The 20,090-nt window shown below is 36.6% G+C and overlaps 1 protein-coding gene across 1 annotated transcript; it reads right to left on the reverse strand.

The window, feature by feature from the left end:
• Window positions 1–1,818: 1,818 nt before the first annotated feature.
• LOC140157929 (uncharacterized) lies at window positions 1,819–4,176 on the reverse strand. Its single transcript, XM_072181178.1, has one exon. The coding sequence runs from the start codon at window positions 4,174–4,176 to the stop codon at window positions 1,819–1,821; it is 2,358 nt and encodes a 785-aa protein (XP_072037279.1).
• Window positions 4,177–20,090: the final 15,914 nt, after the last annotated feature.

Raw genomic sequence — 20,090 nt, forward strand, 5'->3', positions numbered from 1 at the left:
AATTGGACATTATAACATTTCCTTCTCTTCCTTAAAGAGGGAACATTTATCAATTTGATGTCATTAAATGTAAAAAACAATTTATGTATTCTGAGAATTTTGTGTATTATTCTGTATTGAAATAGGAGCTTAAATTTACATGATTTGTGAATTTCAAATTAGGACTACATATATCTTTCAATCGTGTTTTCATGGAATTGCACATTAATTCACTTTGCTAGTTACACATATGAAGAGCTTAGTTTCAAAACCCCTTACATCCTCTGCCCAATTTTTTGAGAACACATCAAAAAGATCATCAAAAAAATCACTGATATGGGGGTTTGCAACAAAAGCAGTTTTTGGCGGGATGCTTGGGTAGGATGAGCATCCTGCCAAAAACTGCTTTTGTTGCAAACCCCATATCGGTGATTATTTTGATGATCTTTTGATGTGTTCTCAAAAGTGGGCAAGTGGATGTAAGGGGTTTTGAAACTAAGCTCTTCATATGTATAACAGTTCTATAGAACTTAAACAAAATATCATTAAATAATCTACATGGTGTTAAGGCGAGTAGGATGGGATGAGCATTATTATTTCAATGTTACGTTAGCCATTAAACTGATATTTGATTGCAAACAGTGCTAAGTCATGCTCCCCTCCGTCCCACCTTAACACGTCCATTGAAGTTTGATTTACAAAGCCTTTACTGTAAAAGTAGAAATTTTCGCGAGGTTTTTATTTTCGCGAATTTCGCGAGTGGACATAAAATCGCGAAAATAAAAACTCGCGAAAGTAACCTTTTGCATTAGGTTTCTAATGTATCAATATCAAAACCGCGAAATGTAATTCTTGCTCAATTGACAAAATCTTCAAAATCGCGAATACATCTTCTCGCGAAAATATTGACTTTTACAGTAGGCTATGTTGCTTCTTCTTCAAGTTAAGTTGAGGATTCTTTTTAAGTTGTGCCCAATCTAGGCAACTGTAATATTTGATCCCTGAATGTCATTTCACCTCAAGACCTTAAATAGACTTTTCTCATATTCCCCTCAACCAAGAATTATGTGCATTATATTTTGGAAATTTTGAAATTTGGACCCCTTAATGACCTCTAATGATTTGCGTTCCCAATATATCTTATGTGTACCAAATTTAAGCTTAAATTTGTCAGTTTCAAATTTCATCCCTCCATGCTCTTTGACTTCATGTATTTTTTGAATCTCGCATATGTACATGTACGGTACCAAACATTGTTCAAATTATCTGATACATCCAAATGCAATGAAATACATAGCTGCCTGATGGACAGACAGGCAGATACCACTCTTTATATTAGTATAATAGATTATTTGTTGTAACTCAATGTCAAATTGAAACATTAGGCCTAAAAACAAAGAAAAATTTGCATTGCCCTTAAAGCTTCAATGTCAGGAAATAAGAAATAATAAAAGAAATAATTTCCCACATAAAATGTTCAGCAATGCAATGCAAGTTCTGCACAAAATATGATGATAAACAATGTTTTCTTACTCCAGATCTTTTCATCACAATGACATGCAATCCAAACTTCTTCCACATGAAACAGCAGCAAGTGACAGACCAGATATTGTAGTGCGAGTCTTCATGATGAAGATGAAGCAGTTAATCAATGAACTGACACACAATCATATCCTAGGAAAAGTAATTGCTTTTGTGTATGTAATCAAATTTCAGAAGAGGGCTGAATGAAATGAAAGATTGATGGAAATATTTGTTCTGCGTAATATGATTATACCACATTCGGTTTTCCCTCGACGCACATAGCTATGTCAACTGATCTGCCCTGTATTGAGATACCTACAGGATTTCTGTGTACACAATGTTCTTGGTAAGGCACTGCACTTGTCCAATCATATTTTGTGTACGCTTCGGTGTCAGGACAGTGATGTTTTCAAATGATCTAGCTCTTGACAGGGCAACATAAAGCTGTCCATGTGTGAAGACTGGCTCTGGCAGATAAAGTCCAACATGGTCTAGAGTTTGACCCTGAGATTTGTTGATGGTCATGGAGAATGCGACTCTCACTGGAAACTGTCGGCGTCTTAAGGTGAATGGGAGCCCTGTGTCTGATGGTGACAGAGTGATTCGTGGTATTAAAACTCTATTGCCATGATGACGCCCTGTGCAAATTTCACACTCAATGACATGTTGATTTAGACTGTGGACTATTAAGCGAGTGCCATTCAGTAGTCCTCGTGCTGGGTCTAGGTTTCTGAGAAGCATTATTGGGGCATGTACCTTGAGGGTAAGGTCATGTGGTGGAAGTCCAGAGGGTGTGAGCGAATGTAAGAACTCTGTAGGGTAGAGTGAAGCCTGACTCTCTGCATCTACACTATCTGCACTGCTATATGTGAACGGGGGTCCGGGAAACTGCTCCATCATCATTGCATTAATTTGATCTACAGTGGTGTTCTTTGTGGTGAGGATTGCCCGAGAGCATAGGAAGTTACTATCCCGATGATTGGATGGCATATTTGGGAAAACTTTAGTGATGAGGTCTTGTAGACATCCATCTTCTGATTGGAGGGAAATGTTTGGTGGAAGCGTCACAATGTCCTCTTCACCACAGTGCGTGGAGGTTGGCTCAACACCATTACCAATCCGGAGGAGGTAGTTGGGGAATGTGGAGTCTCCTGATGCTGATGCTCTCATGTTGCATGTCAGTTGGAGTGTTTTGACATGTTTCCAGAGTGTTGACCTTTTAAAGGCTGACTGCACAATGGTAGCTCTGTTGCCATGGCGTACAACAGGAAGCACCTGTCGGAAGTCTCCTCCGAATGCCACAACTTTTCCTCCAAATGGCTTGTCAGATTGTGTGAGGCTACGTAATGATCTCTCAAGGCATTCAATTACCTGTTTGTGTGCCATGGGTGCCTCATCAAAGATTATGAGACTTGCGTCTTTGATGAGTTTTGCGATGTCAGTGTTTCTCCCTATATTGCAAGTTGAAGTTTGCTGAATTGGAATGGGTATTTTGAATGCACTGTGTGCTGTCCGTGCGACATCTAACATTTCAGCTGCAATACCGGATGTGGCAACAGGGATGACAATCTTGTTCTGAGATCGGAGTGTGGCAGCCAATGTGTTGTATATGAATGTTTTGCCAGTTCCACCAGGACCATCAATGAAAAATGCTGTGTGTTCAGCCATGTCAGGGTTTGATGTTGTTGCAATGATCTCATCGTACACTGCCCTTTGATCTGCATTCATCATCTCTATGTTTGTTGAAGCTTTTCTTGCTTGTTCAGGTATTGAAAAAGATGTGAAATGATGGATGATATTGGAGACTGCTTGCTCTTGTTGGGTCTCAGGGAGCCCTTCATAATCACTTAGGCGCTTGCCATGTATCTGGAGGTGATGGTCAATATCAAGAAGTGCAGTGTTGATGACATCATTGCTGGGACCAACTTCTGTTTTGCCATGCCTTCGGTATTGAATGTCCTCACACAGAGGGGCTTTGTGGTTATTCCACAATTTGCCTGGTTCTGCAGGTGATGCAAAAACCAAGATAATGGCAAATAGGTGACGCAGCTGGCTGGGCATCTTATACTGAGCTGCTTCAGTGAGACAGGTGTCCCACTCAGCGTCACTCTCCAGGAGTCCGAGTTTAAGGGTTGCCTCTTTGTATGTGGAGCATATCGTCCCATCATTCAGTGTTCGAAGATCGAAGAAGCTGGTTGCTCCACGCACATGTGTCAGAAGCATTCGGAGATAATATCTTTCTCCTTGAGCTGGAGATGCTGTACACATCCGTCCTATAGTGCCACCTTTCTTTCTTGGTCTCCACTGTCTGCTTTGAGCATTCCATGTGTATTTCTCTGGGAAATCTGTATAGAGTAGCTTTCTTGCTTCAGCATCTCTTTGGTTGGTTTTGAACCACGCCATCAGTGTTGTGTCTTTTGCTTTTTCAAGTGCATCAGTAGCATGGCCCTCTTTGAAGAGTATTTGCTGCTGACCCTCAAGATGCACACTTAATCGTTGGATTGCAGGTGATCTATCATGCAGTATGTAGTGGAAAATTCTCCAGCATGCTTCTTGTGGTGTGATAAAGCGGGCATTTACATAATTGCTGATTTCGTCTATCACTTTTGTTGGTTGATCTCCACTGCTTTGTTGCTGTGATGGTTGCTGTTGACTGATCTGTGCTGTAATCATATCATTGCCTTTGTTGTTGATATTACTAGCCTGGACTATTTAACAGCTAAAGTGTATTTCTTCGCTTCGTATTTATTGTGTATTGTATAGGCTGTTTATTTATTTATAATTATTATAATTTATGTATTTATTATTTATTCTATTTGTTTATTTATTTATTATTATTTACTTAGTTGTTCATCTAACAAAATTAGTAGCATCAAATATGTCTGCATAGAGGCCCAAGGGAAGGTTCATGGCAATATTTTTGTATTGTCCACTTGATGAGGTGATTAGATTTAGTGCAATGTCATGTTATACAATAGGAACAATAGCCATCAGCCGAATGGTTACAGGAAGTTGAACTCTTTCATTCAGTGGAATCTATACATATAACTATATTGCCAGTTTTAGTTAGTTGCCCAATTGGCCGACTTTTGACTTTCGTCCCGCGACAAACAAAGTGCTCCCGCCATTTCGCGACATTTTGGCTACTTTGAAAATCTCACCCGCGAAATCCGCTGTTTATTTATTTATTTATAATTATTATAATTTATGTATTTATTATTTATTTATTTATTATTATTTACTTAGTTGTTCATCTAACAAAATTAGTAAATTTTTATGGGAACCATGTATCTGTTATGTGGGTAGTATGTTTTATTATTAATAAGCGGGTTAATAAGATAGTGATAAAAGATAATAGCATCAAATATGTCTGCATATAGGCCCAAGGGAAGGTTCATGGCAATATTTTTGTATTGTCCACTTGATGAGGTGATTAGATTTAGTGCAATGTCATGTTATACAATAGGAACAATAGCCGTCAGCCGAATGGTTACAGGAAGTTGAACTCTTTCATTCAGTGGAATCATAACTATATTGCCAGTTTTAGTTGCCCAATTAGGCGACTTTTGACTTTAGATCGCGACAAACAAAGTGCTCCCAGCGATTTCGCGACATTTTGACTACTTTGAAAATCTCACACGCGAAATCCATTAAATATTAGGCGATTTTTGAAAAGCCGACTTCATAATTGTTAAATTGGATATTCTGTCACAGTCAATGGTCCTTCAAAACAAAACCTCCAAACAACTAATTCAAATAAAAAGAAAACATTCTGTGGTTAGTGTGCATCCAAGTATGACAATGGGAAACAAATTAAAGTTGATACGCTTTGGGGAGATAACTGATATAAGGGCTTAATCCCCATGATTATCCTTAGAATATTCCCATATCAATTCTCACAAGTGGCTTAAGACGACAAAAGTGCCAAGCGGGGGGCCAAGTTTCTCTTTTCATGTAGGTTCACTTGGGTTTATTAAAAATAACATAACAACATGTCGTCACGGTTCCATGACTCTGGGGAGTTTGGCAGTGGCTGAAAATAGGTTAGTCTACATTACCAGTCGTTATCTTTTTTTTTTTTTTTTTGAAAATCAACTAATTTTACAAAAATGCATGATGTAGGCCTATGAAAGAGGTTGTTTTGGGGTTAATTAAAAATATCACTAACTACATGACATTATACATTGGCACGGAGGGGGGGGCACGGAGGCGATGAAAATAGAAAATAGCTTAGACTACATTACCAGTCGTTATCCACGGACCGGGAGGTGTTCTGGGTTGATTGATTGAAACTCATGGTTATAAAAAATTGTATAAAAAGGAATGGTAGGCCTAGTATTATTTTTTATTTTTATTAGCAAGAAAGTATATTCGCAAAGTATAAGGTCTCACATAAATTTATCATGAAATTTAAAAAAAAAATTGGTTTTCATAATGACAATTTGACTTCCAGTACGGCGTGTACAAGCACGACCCGAAATATTATGATGCATCCATCATCATGCACAAATCGGATCAAGGTATTTTCAAAATGAAACATTTGTCAAAAATGAGGAAACCACAGTAATGACAAAGTTGAGTCCCATGCAAATACACGTAGTTGTGACGTGGTATATAAAAGGAGACACTTTTGGGCAGGATCGTAAATGGAGAAATGTATAACTACCCTGTGGTGATTTTTTCATAATTTGGGTTTGTTATAAATTGTTGATGTTAACGTTAATAATGTTTTTTCAGACACTTTTCAAGGTCATTCCTACTAACATTGTTCAAGTTATCATACCTCCTCCTTATATAGTAGGCCTATCAATGCTGACATACTGTGCATGGGTTCCTTGGGCACGGGTTACAGCTTTATGGTATTTAAGGGTCTTTTGGTGAAAAGCTCAGTCTTTGAGTCCTTCCCCGCCAGAGTCCTTTTTTTCTCAAGTTTCTTTCTTTCATTCATTTACGAATATTATTATGCAGTGCATGGTGATGATGGGGATACAGTTAGATAAGATAGTCATGATGATGGTCTGAGACTAGGTATTTTTGTCTTAGATTATGCATGGTAGGGTCTTTTGGGGACAAATGCTCAAAGTCTATAGTTTTTACACGGGAACCCTTCTTGATCGTTCATCTTTTGTTCTAGTCTTGATTTAGTGGTATAAATGTACCAAAACCTGGACCACCTCCTCCTCACATAATAGGTTATACTCATTTTACAGATGAGCTCAGATGCTAGCTGCAGGCCCGTGCACGAGGGGGGGGGGTGTGCTTGACCGCACCTCCCAAATTTGCAAAAGTATACAAAAAGTCCCAAAATTCAAGAATTTGTGAGCGTAGCGAAACAAAAAATCAGTTTTTTACGTTTTTGGGTCAAAAAGGTCCAAATTTTGGGGAAAAGTCCACTTTTTACAAAATCGCCCCCCCCCCTTTGGAAAAAATTCCACTTTTTCAAAATCAGCACCCCCCCCAAAAAAATCCTGCGTACGGGCCTGGCTAGCTGCATGATCTGAGTTGCGCTTTTCTAACCGTTTAGCTTACGGCCTATACCTTTTGCCTATTACACATCATGATCATGCACATTATATTTATTTACTGATTTTTAGCAAACACCATGCCTATATAAAGTATTATAATATTAATCATATATGAAAAAGGGTGCAATCTGACTATTTGATTTGCAAATGATTGATAGTATTTGATCATGCCGATGGATATTGCTACATGCTGCAGGGCGTTGTACCACGCTGGTGTTCCTTTGTTAAAAGGAAAATCCCTAATTGGAAAGCGGTCAAAGAGCTTTTCCCGATAAATTCTTTGTTGAATGATAGGATTTTCATGAATTTCACATTAGACTATCGTAATAATTTACTAATGTAAATTTGATAATCGACTATTATCATTATCAGTAACACCCATTACAGGGCCTCGATCTACACCTACGACATGCAAAAATAAAATAATGAATAGAGTGCACACATCTTCCAAATCTAGGTATATCAAACACCCAGATTTGGAAGTAAATACAAATATATGTTGTTAAATAAACAAACAAAGAAACAAATAAATAAATAAATAAAATAAGTAACCACATGATCTTCAGGTGAACAAATATGACTTACATGTATACTCGACTGACAAATTATGTTGATTAATATTTTTGAGCAAGTTTGTATGGGGTGCGGTGAAACTGAGTTTATCTTACTTTTAGAAAATTAATCTAGAAAATTTAATTTAGAGAAATCAAATTTAAATATTTGCGGTCGTGCGATTTTTTATAACCCGGTCTTTAGGGGCCATGGATTGTAATCCATACAGATGCAGAGTGTAAACTCTGTCGGGAATCACGTAGTTCAAACTTTAAAGTTTCCGGGGAGGGGGACACTCTAATAGTAAAATGACATGCATGTGCGGAAAAACCCCAAAATCAGTTCTTTCTGCAGTTTTTTGAGCCATATTCTAAAACTTGGTTGCCGATCTTATAACAGTATAGAGTGTCCCCACAAAATGGTCTTGGGAGCAAAAAAATGGCTTTTTGGGTGAAAACAAGAAAAAAATGGATCTTTGGAGGTGGTGAAGGGGATCTTTGGAGGAAAGCAAGAAAAATAAATGGGCAAAAACAGGAGAAAAAGAAAAAAATATAATGCAGATATTTATTATCAGTTGAACTGATGGAATTCCAGTATTTTGCGTATAGTACTCCTTAGTCTTTACCGTTTAGTATTAATTTAATTCTCCTACAAGTATAAGTTCTAACTATCCTTGTACTTTACTACTTTTAGAACATTTTAATCTCACCTTATCAGTGGTTATATTACAGATTCCCGAATGATAGTTATGTAGATTCCATTGATTAATATACACCAGTCAATGATTGAAATAATTCAACTTCCTGTAACCATTCGGCTATTGTTCCTATTGTATAACATGACATTGCGCTAATCACCTCATCAAGTGGACAATACAAAAATATTGCCATGATCCTTCCATATGCAAACATATTTATCAATATACAATAAACAGATAAATAGTATTAAAAATGTACTAATTTTGTTAGATGAACAACTTTAATTAATAATAATAAATAAATAAATAAATAAATAAATAAATAAATAAATAAATAAATAAATAAATAAATAAATAAATTAACAAACAAACAATACATAATAAATACATAAATAACAGGAAAAAAGAGAATACACTTAACATAACATAACAATAATTAGTCTGAGCTATCAACAAAAAAAAACCCACAGTAAATAATAATAATGATAATAATATGCCTAATAATATTAACAATAATAGTAATATAATGATAACAATACTCACAGTAATAACAAAAGATATAATGTGCGTATGCACTGTTCAATTTAGGTAAATTCATTGAATGTATAAACTATTATTAACTATTAGTCTTTTATAGGCCCTGCTGCATGCCATTCAACATTGATCGATTATTATAGGCCCTACGTGTGATCAGCTGGTGATAGCTCATACAGAACACGGTGCATACATTGGATAAATAAGATGATTAATTTCCTTATATTAGTTCCTTCTAAGTTCAAGATTCTAAACAATTATTATATTCATATGCATTCTTGATTCACTGTCATGACTGTCACGCTCAAAGAAGCGTTTTAACACGAGGGGATGAAATGTCTAGGGGATGAAATGTCCAGGGGATGAAGTGTCCAGGGGATGAAGTGTCCAGGGGATGAAGTGTCCAGTATTCATGTGAAGTATAGACAACATATTTAGGAAGGTTTCCTTCTTAAAAAGCTTCTTTTAAATTTCAATGTAAATTTGTACGGGTATTGCCGGTTTAGGCCATTTTGACTGACTAGCAAATGTGTTAACTGAGGTTTCCCTGTCATACCTACATCATTACATGTAAGGCTTGAGTTGAAAAGCTTATAAATCTGAATCTGATTTGATACTGTCCAACATTACTTGCTTGCGTAGCAAATGTAGAAGTAATCCGGACAGGGTTGTGAGTGCGCAATGCTATAATTTGTTACTCTCTTATAGTAAATACCAGAGAACTTCAACGGTGGCTTTTTCTAACATCGCGTCACAGTAAACATGGAAGTGAGGTTTTGATTTGCTAATTAATAATTCATAACCTTCGCATATCACGCCATATCTGCGTCCCAATCAAATTGGTCGTTAGATGATATAAGCACACCGGCGCGGAGGTTAATATTGATGTCCATCAACACTGATATTCAAAAGTATCTCATTTTGGAAAATGGATCTCATATTTGTAATCGTCTCAAATTGAATAGATTTGAGAAGCAATTTGAGATCCAATATGAGATCCAATTTGAGTGACAAATTGAGATAACCCAATTAGGTTTTATCGGGTGCTCAGTTGCTAACTATTATAGGCCTACTATAGTAAAGAGATTCATTTGGTAGGATTGTTGAAATCATAAACTGGTATTTTTGTCAGCCAAATTACTCACGAATCTGAGCTTTCGCCATCTTGGCTGATGGCTTGATCACAGACAGGGTTCGATTTACTTTGAAATATTTGTGTAGCAATTTTTAGCCAAAACCTAATTTAGGCGATGTTCTTATAATATTAGCATATATGTTTAAATATTGTAAAAAATTGCTATACAAGCTAAAATTTTTGTAGCAGGTTGTCCAAAATGGGGAGCAATTTGCTCCACGACACCAGTTAAATCGATCCCTGATCACAGATGAACTGGTCCACTGCTTTTCTCGCGAGACTTGGTTGCTAAGGACGCATCCTCGTTACCCGGAAGTGATGTTGATTTTAACAGTGGGTCATATACATGATCTAGAAAGTGTGCATGAAAAAATGTGAAAATATTTCATGCAGTGAAAACTGGCAGTTAAAGCAAAACCCTGATATTTAAAGAGGATACAATACATAAATTTGAAGTATGTATCATCAATAATAAGATGTTTCATAGTTTTTGACCAAGTTGTCTTCATGACAGAGAAACCTGTGCAAGCACAAAATTCCTAACACTACCATGACTACTTCAGCTATTTTAGTAATTAGGCCTTGCTCTGTCAAAAGTACAATTTTGGTGATGGCCCATTTCACGGTTAGGCGCCACTTTTTGATTTTCAATATATCTGGCCTGGTGTGTAAAAAATAATGGGGTTACAGAATTGACTGTTGGTGATTTTTCATTGTCTCTGTATGGCCTACCTCCACTAGCTTAATCAGCCTTTCTGCTTTTATCTTTCAGGGCGCACAGGGGTCATAAGTGGTCAAAAAACCACATTTCACTAGCAACCTAAAAAGAGACATATATTTTCCAATGCTGCCACTTTTTACTATGTTGAGCCTACCAGCTGCTTTTGTTGTTTTTATATATGTAGTGAACAAGTTGCACTATACAGCCATACATGAACAAAATATTAGTTGTCAGTTAAAAACTAGCATGAGAATCATTTAAATTTCTCAATTCGGATGTGACATTTTCCGTTCACATCTATGTACCTTATTCAATGTGGAATAGATCTACTAATACTTTACATGAATGGCAAAAGGCAAACTAGTGTGTTTTAGTAAAGTTCAGAGTCTTGATACTACATTGTATTTGTTGAACAAATTACACTTGTTGCTCTTAATATGTAGATACAGCGATATTTTGAATTTTTGCCAACAAATTCTGTTCACAATTTTGTCACATCCGATTAATTTTCCAAATAGTATAATTTATTAACAAATATGTGGCAGAATTTTTTCTCCTTGATTTTTAAAAATCTCCTGCTATGAGCTATCTAATGACACCATTTAATGAAAACTCCTTCATCAACTTAGCTTGCAGATGTCATTTCAAAGTTTCCGTTCACATGTGTCACGTCCATGGTACCTGTCACATCCAAAATAGTTTCTTCAAAGAACTAAGACAGGAATGGGACTAGGATGCCAGTTTGAAGTTATTTCATTACAGGTTTGTGGGGGATCAAAAGGCACAACAAATCTTTAATTCAGTATGCCTTCTTTAATTCTGACGGGAGATTCAAAAAGCTTCAATTTCCGTTCACATGTCACATCCTCAAAATTAGTAGTTTTTAGGCCAAAATACTTAAACAACATGATATTTGACTTTCTAAAATAGGTTTATTATTTCGTACATGTCATATATATGATTATTTCATAGCTTTGTCGTTGTCTTTAGGGGACAGTTTTGTATACAATTGACAGAAGCGGATGTGATATTTTCAATTGTGAACGGAATATTTCAGTATTCTAAACATTTTGCTTGTCAAAAATATAAAGGGTCAGGAAAAACATTTTAGCATTGCTCAATTCAATAAAATCTCACAAAATATATGTGTTAGAAGTGCCCAAAAGCTTATATTTTTGACATGCAAACTGTTGATAATAATGAAATATTCTGTTCACAATTGAAAATGTCACATCCGCTTCTATAAATTGTAAACAATGTTTTAAAATGAACACTAATACAGGTTGATATGTTTCAATATATCCCATTTAATTTACTGAGTGTGTGAAAACTCTTTGAATCATTATTTTCTGAAACATACTCTGCTTTACAGTGTGTGGTTTCCGTTCACATTGACATCAGTCACATCCAAAATTGCACAAACATCAGAATCTTGAATTTGACCTGTGTTTTCAAACTGGCTAATATTATTTGTGAACATTACCCATATTACGACTGTCAAAGCTGTGAAATGTCAGAGTCATTCATTGATTATTAAAATTGTTGAGTAAACCTTTTCATGTCAATTTCCCTTTTTTACTACAAAAATTACATTTAAGTGACCATAAATTTGTCATCACACAACAAAATTTGCCCAAATTTGGTCAGAAGAGAGCCTATGACATACTTGTTTATTTTAAATATCTATTATATGTATTGGACAGTCAAAGTATAAATATACACTATTCAATATTTATCAAATTCATTAAAAAAATACATAACATGAGATAATAAATCATAATTTTCTTCAAGAAGTAGAGAGATTTAAGCTGGGAAATGATATTTTATGAAAATCTGGTCTTATTTGGAAAAGAAAACCCCTATTAAATGAAATTTAATCCATTTTGAAAATGTTGAGTTTTTATCACCAAAAGTGGCGCCTAACCGTGAAATGGGCCATATCCCCAACTTCTTTGACCATGAAATGACAAACATTTGGTAGCACCAATGTATAAAGCACCATTGCACCAATTGGGTGATTAGGCTATTGAAACTTGATGTTGAGTTTAGCGTCCCATTTTTTTCAGCTCATAATGAGGCAACTATTTCATTATTCATTATTTTCAAGGTTTCATATCAGCGGCCTTTTACCGATGCTAAATGCGCTTTTGTTCATTTTAATTGGGTATCGCCAGTCACAATATAATGTCACAAACACACATAAACATTTATAAAAGTATAATAATTTATCTTGCTTTTTGTTTTCAAGTTTTAAAACAAACTAAATGTATTCCAAAGTACACCATGCCATTCTTCTTCACTCCATTTTGTACTAACCTCTCCATATACATTTGGGGATAGAGGAAAATGGGGGAGGGGGGAGGATTGACTCATTTATACAAAAATAACAATCATGCAGAACATTATGAAATAAATTTTTGGCACCAATTTGTCAAAACTAGGGCTTTCCTAGTTAAATTATTTACAACATCAACAATGTCCATCTGGTAAAAACATTTTGGCTAGGTTCTCTTCTAGTCTACATCCCAAAGGTATAATTGAAATAATTGGATAGAGCAAGGGTCAAAAACCTGTATATTTTTAATGCTAAAATATTTAGATGGCTTCATCTAATAGTTCTCAAGGCTTTCTATACAAAAAAAAGGGGTTTAAAAATACAAAAATACAAATTTTCTATCTGGTTTTAGTAGTAATTTGCAAAATAATGAATTATTTTCAGATTTTACATCTCAAACGTGGCACAAATTTCATAACGCGGGCGGTGGACGCTAAACTCAGAATCAAGTTTCAAGTGCCTTATGGATCTCATATTGGTACTCAAATTCATTCTCAAATTGGGTCTCAATTCTATCCAATTTGAGATGATTTTCAAAATGAGATCCATTTTCCAAAATGAGATAGTTCTGCACAACAGTGCAATGACCTCCACGTATGCTTGTGCGCATCTCTTGGGCCGGAACACTTCACGCGCACGCAACTACCACATTTGCACATGGCGTGATTGCGCAGTGCTGTAATTGGTAAGTCCGTTTTAGCCTGTTTGACTTTTTGAAGGGTGAAATATAAGTTTTGATAAAAATTATTTATTTCAACAAATTTCGGAGAATGAAATCTTGAGATATGATTGAGTGTTGAGTTAAAAATGATGGTTATGAATTTGGTTAATAACTTTGCATCAGTTATACAATGTATGTCGGGCATTGTGAAAATCTAAAAATTTTGCTTTGGACCTCGGAATATTCCTCGGTTCCAAAGGCAAAATGTTTAGATTTTTCACAATGCCCTCCAAATAACTAATGCGCAGTTATTAACCTATAAATAGCCTTTATAGGTATGAGAAGCAAACCTTTCAGCAAAATTTGCCTATACCGGGGCCCAAACACAATACATATTTACATAGAAATTTCAAACTTTTTCAAGAACAGGTCGGACAAGGAAACTTATATGTTTTCTATACTTTACTTGACCCAAATATGATTTTTTATGGTGATGAGACACTCACACATGGAATTTAAGAGGGATTTTGATAGCAGTTCCATTAAAAAAAGCTGCTATCATCATGGGACTAAGATCTAGAAACACCACCGTAATGCTGTTTTAGGGAATTTTGCTAGCAGAATCTTTTTGATGAAAGTCAATCTTTGGCAAGATGTAACTTTGCTACGGAAAGTGCTATGACAAAAAGGTTTTCAGTTTTGGCTTTCTTTACTCAAGGGCTTTAATTTGATATATAAAATGATGCAGTTTGATGGCAAATTTGAATTCACTTAGCATAGGCCTACCTAAATTAGCTACAACTGATCGGAACCTGATCGGTGTCTGATTGGCCGATTTCCTGCAATGACAACAGAGTCAGTGACTGTTTTGCAGGGCGTGCACGTATACATTTACATTTACATGCAACATCATGCCACCGCTGAAGTTCTCTGGTATTTACTACATGTATGTGCTTGTGAAGTTTGGATTTGAAGGTTGCTTGTCTGATGAAATAATGTTGTATGGTAGGCTGTTCCAGTCGACCACCGTCTGCGGAAAAAAGGAATATTTGAAGCAGTCTTTTCTGGCTTGTAGTCTGTAAAATGTGAATTCGTTTGTAAAGCGGGAATGTCAGTCCATGTCAAATCAACCAATTTTCTGAAAAGTTCCCAGGTGACCCTCTCAGATTTTGATGAAATTCCATCAGAGTAATCTTTTGTGGCCACAATGAACCCATACAAAAATTTGGCCTCATAGGCCATGTCGTGTTTGAGAAATGGCCGTTTGAAGTTTTGCCCAGACCCCCCTTTTTGGCACTTCGCGAGTGTCATTGTCATTGGTGATTTTTACCAACTTTGGTAGCCCATTACTTCCTTTTCTGAACAGACATAAAAGCTGCTAAGTTGCATTGTAGCTAACCTTATGTCATATTTTCAGAATCTGGCTCTAAATTTCAGATATCTACTTTCCTTTTTAAGTTATGAGCACCCAAAGTTGGTCACTAAGTGTGATTTTGTCATTTTGGGGGTCCCCTGGTGCCAAAAATATGTGATCATATGACTCAAATGTCATAGATACATTGTCTATGGGTACATATCTGAGCCCACATTCAAGTTTGAGCAAATCAAACCATTGATGGATGAATAGGCTGCATCCGAAGTTGGGTCCGGGTGAAAATTTGCCGATGTTATCGTAATAGTTGATGGTACCGTAATAATTAAATGATGTATCGTTTTATTCAAAATTTTAAATTTTATCACAACTACATCACCTAATTCCTTGATTTTTTAGGGTATGTTAGTTTACTAAATTATATTACAATCTTTTATACTCTCCAGCTTTTTCAAGATGTCTTCTTGCAAGAGAAAGCTGCATTCGGAGGAACAAAGAGAAGATACATCACCAACCAAAAAAGAGACCAAATATGGGGTTTCCAGGATCCATTCAAAGGCCTGTAAAAGACCCAGGAGTTTGTTTGAAAGACCAGTTGCAAGTAGCAATGGTGAGCATTTGGTGTGTGTCATTATAACCCCTGAGCCCTACCTGCTGATGTAACATTGCCTCTGATTGGTCCAGGGGTGTCTATTCTTCCAGAAAATTTAAATTATTCCCTCACCCTACCGCGCTGTGTCACATCCGTCCCCAGATTCTTCCCCAACTGAAAACCCAAAAAATTGACCAAAAAGGGAGAATTTTAGGATTGACATACATCATGAGCCCATGAAAAGACCCCGTTATTTTTGGCAAATCCTACACCCAATGACCGTGGGTTTTTTTCAGTAGCCTACACTGAATGACCCCCTTTCTTGAACAATTAGTCCTCAAAATTGAAATTTCGGCGTGCTTCACACACATTTTGAGCAAAATAAATGAGCTTTGTCTATTTTGTACTGTAAAATTATTTTTGATTGTCAATGATGTGAAATTTTAGGCGCTCCCATACAAAATCACTCAATTTTTGACATTGCCAACACCGTATGACCCCCTTTTTTCTGAAAATGTCCACACCGATAGACCCCTAGTTTCATACGCTGGTGGGCACAAGTATGTCACTTTCATATTCGAGTGCCTCCCCCGGGTGCTATCTACATCAGTACATGTACTTCCTTATTTTCTTGTTCCCTCCCTTCCCTGACTGAATATATAGACCTGTTGTGAGTTGTTCTATTCTGTCTTCCCTACATGTAAAAACATCAAATTCTTTCCTAATGGTTCAAAGGGAATGGACAGGCTGGTAAACACCTCTAGGCTCTTTATTATTTTCAGAGCTAGCTGTGATTTAATATTTACAGGGGTGTGAGAGTTCAGCTTTTTTGTTTTGATTTTAAGCTTTTTTTGTACTGGTACCGGTACACTTGCTCTGTATAAAAGTAAAGGATCTTCCCAAATTGCAGCTTTTTGCTAGGTGTTTTGAGCTTTTTGCTATCTGGTTTTTGCGTTTTCAGCTCTTATAACTTATATATAACTCGCATGCCCCTGATTTATAAGGCCTTAGAATTAAAATTCTTCTGTTGCAGAGTTCGGAGAATTCCACTTAACTATTGCATCTAGGGAAGAATAATCAAGGATTTGGATCTGAAGCTGAGGTTTAAAAGGGAAGATAAACTTGGACAATAGAGCTGTTAACTAATTGATGGTTCTTCCCTTAGAATTCCAAATGCTTCCCTAGATAGGCAGATGTCCAAACTAAAAAGAAAATGGATTTTGTATGAAATATGCAAAGCAGAGCTCCCTTAGTGTGCAAACTGTGCATTATTACCTGTAGCATGACCACTAGTCACTATTGCCCAGGTAGGGAAGAATTACTGACTCAACTTTTCCCTGTTTTATGATAAAGATCATGGTTTCCCTCAAATAATTATTTTTGGGATGGGAAGGGACCACTACGGTGCTATTGTTATGTACCCATTTTAGTTCTTCCCTAAATGACACTTGATGACTTCACCCACCCTGTAGAGCAGTCACTGCCAGCCAGTGACCATCTATTTCATTCCAAAAATACCATAAAACATAATAATACATGTTCGAGTTAAACCTTTTTCCCCAAATTAGTTAATTTTATTTTTAATCTTCCTTGCTGAATCCTGTTGACTTTCTTCTGTTTTTCCCCTCTTTTTTTTTTCTTTTTCAAAATGCAAAATTCTTCCCCAAAGGGGTAAAATTATTCCCTCCCCTTTGGGGGCGATTAACGGAAGAATAAACGCCCCTGGATTGGTCAATTACATGATATCTTCATTTTAATCACCAATCAGAATGGGGCTTTGCAAATAATTCAACCCAATTATTTTGTGTGGGAAAATTATTCTAACAATGTTGCTGATTGGTCCAATTGATAATGAAAACTTCTTTTTGACCAATCAGCAGGTAGTTCTCATCTCATGGGGTTAAAATATTGTTATTGTAGTTTTATGAAAGCAGGTGAAAATAGAGGCCAGAGGGCTAAATATTTTTTAATGAAGTGGTGTGAGTTTGCAGTTCTGGCTCATATGAAACAGATTGGGAATACACACCCCGTATGGAAGACATGACCTTAAAATCTCCCACACAGGGAGTGTAGATTTCAAATGGGTTACCTGAAAGTCTCCTTTATAATGGGTGACTCCCATAATTTGAAATTTACACTCTGGAATAGCAGGATTAGTTGGTCATTTGAGCAGACATCCATAATTGCCAATCTAGAGACCAGCTGTCACCACTCTAATCAATGTGGATTGAAAAGGTTTATTTGATATTATATGAATGGAATTAAAGCCTTAAGAGGGTACTATACACCCCTGGCAAATTTTGTGCCTATTTTTGCATTTTTCTCAAAAGGTATAGCACATTGGTGACAAGTAAGATATGTATACCGTATTTCGTCGAATAAACGCCCCCGGGGGCGTTACATTTTCCCAAGGGGGGGGCGTTTATTAGAGGTCATTTTAGCACGAAAATTCCCGTTAAAATCATTAGGTAAGCTTAAAAGTCACGCTAAAATGACGAACTATGACCTTTTGACACTGACTTTTGGTTCACTTCCGGGTTCGGATCGCCATTTATTGCTGATACTCGCGACCATGTGAGCAACTTGGTAAGCTTACTACACAAGATAGCATGGAAATATCGGAATTTTTTAAACATCTTGGTTGAAAAAAGTGGTGGGGGGGCGTTTATTTGAGGGGGGCGACTATTCGACGAAATACGGTATTATAGGGGCAAGAACTACAACTACTGCACTGAAAATTCAGCAACTCAAGGCAAGTAGTTATTGATTTATTGATCAAATATTGGTTTTCCCTCATTTTTGACTGTAACTCCACAACTGTTGTCTGTGCTGAAATAAAATTTCCAGTGCAGTAGTTGTAGTCCTTGCCCCTATTATACATATCTTGCTTGCCACCAATGCACTATAATTTTTGAGAAAAATGCAAAAATAGGCACAAAATTGGGCAGGGATGTAGTACCCCCTTAACGTACGATTTCTGTCAAATTTTGGTTTTGTTATTCATCATTCAAAATGTTGAAATATTAAATATTAGTAATAACTGACAGTAAGGGTTGCTGTCCATTTTAAGCTGATATAACCATGATAACAAGGTTAAGTGAAAAAAAACCCACTAGGTATTTTGGCCATTTAACATGCAGTTCTATGGGAGGACATAATAAAAGTCATATTTTTTAGCTGCGGGTAGCAGCTCTATAAGTCACCATGTCTCTCCGTCTGTTAGTCCGTCCGTCCGTCCGTTAGTAACAAACGCTGAAAAATGCTGTTACGTCTACATTGTTTGTCGCATGGCTATGATACTTGGTGAGGGGGAGGGCCTATACCGGCCCCATACTGGAAAAGAGTTTAGTCCCGAAATTTGGGAAAATGAGGGGAAATTGAGGGAAATTAAGGGAAATTGAAGAGAATTAAGGAAATTGGGATTTTTTTTTTTTTTTTCCGAAATTTTTTTCCAACATTTTTTTTGAAAATTTTTTTCCAACATTTTTTTTGAAATTTTTTTTTTTCCAAATTTTTTTTTCCGATTTTTTTTTTCCTAATTTTTTTTTTTTTCGAATTCCCTGAAAATCGTTTGGGCATCAAAAGTGTCCGAAATCGGTATCCGAACACTCTTGATGTCATTTTTTTTTTTCCCCGAAAATCGTTTGGGCATCAAAAGTGTCCGAAATCGGTGTCGAACACTTTTGATGTCAAGACGCTTTGTCCCCGAAAATCGTTTGGACATCAAAAGTGTCCAAATCGGTGTCCGAACACTTTTGATGTCAAGACGCTTTTTTCCCGAAAATCGTTTGGGCATCAAAAGTGTCCGAAATCGGTGTCCGAACACTTTTGATGTCAAGACGCTTTGTCCCCGAAAATCGTTTGGGCATCAAAAGTGTCCGAAATCGGTTTCGAACACTTTTGATGTCAAGGCGCTTTCTTCCGAAAATCGTTTGGGCATCAAAAGTGTCCAAAATCGGTGTCCGAACACTTTTGATGTCAAGACGCTTTCTTCCCGAAAATCGTTTGGGCATCAAAAGTGTCCGAAATCGGTTTCTGAACACTTTTGATGTCAAGACGCTTTTCCCCCGAAAATCGTTTGGACATCAAAAGTGTCCGGAATCGGTGTCCGAACATTTTCGATGTCAAGACGCTTTTTTCCCGAAAATTGTTTGGAAATCAAAAGTGTCCGAAATCGGTTTCCGAACACTTTTGATGTCATGACCCTTTTTTTCCCGAATATCGTTTGGACATGAACAGTGTCCAAAATTGGTTTCCGAACACCATTTTTCAAATTTGGATTTTTCTTTTTGGTGTGGATGGAAATACCCTTTCTGGCATTATTTTAAGATGAGCGCCCTCAAAGGTTAAGCTCACAGAGGGGTTACAGGTCAAAATAGGGGTCAAACTTGAACCTGCTTCAAAGACACCAACACTGCAAAATTGAATTCCTTGTCCCGCAGCGACCGCTACGGATCCAACGG

The sequence above is a fragment of the Amphiura filiformis genome, chromosome 7 (assembly GCF_039555335.1).
Source record: "Amphiura filiformis chromosome 7, Afil_fr2py, whole genome shotgun sequence".
In the NCBI taxonomy this organism is placed as follows: domain Eukaryota; kingdom Metazoa; phylum Echinodermata; class Ophiuroidea; order Amphilepidida; family Amphiuridae; genus Amphiura; species Amphiura filiformis.

Coding starts and splice junctions, on each gene's coding strand:
- LOC140157929 (XM_072181178.1), bottom strand. CDS start 4,176: ATGATTACAGCACAGATCAGTCAACAGCAACCATCACAGCAACAAAGC.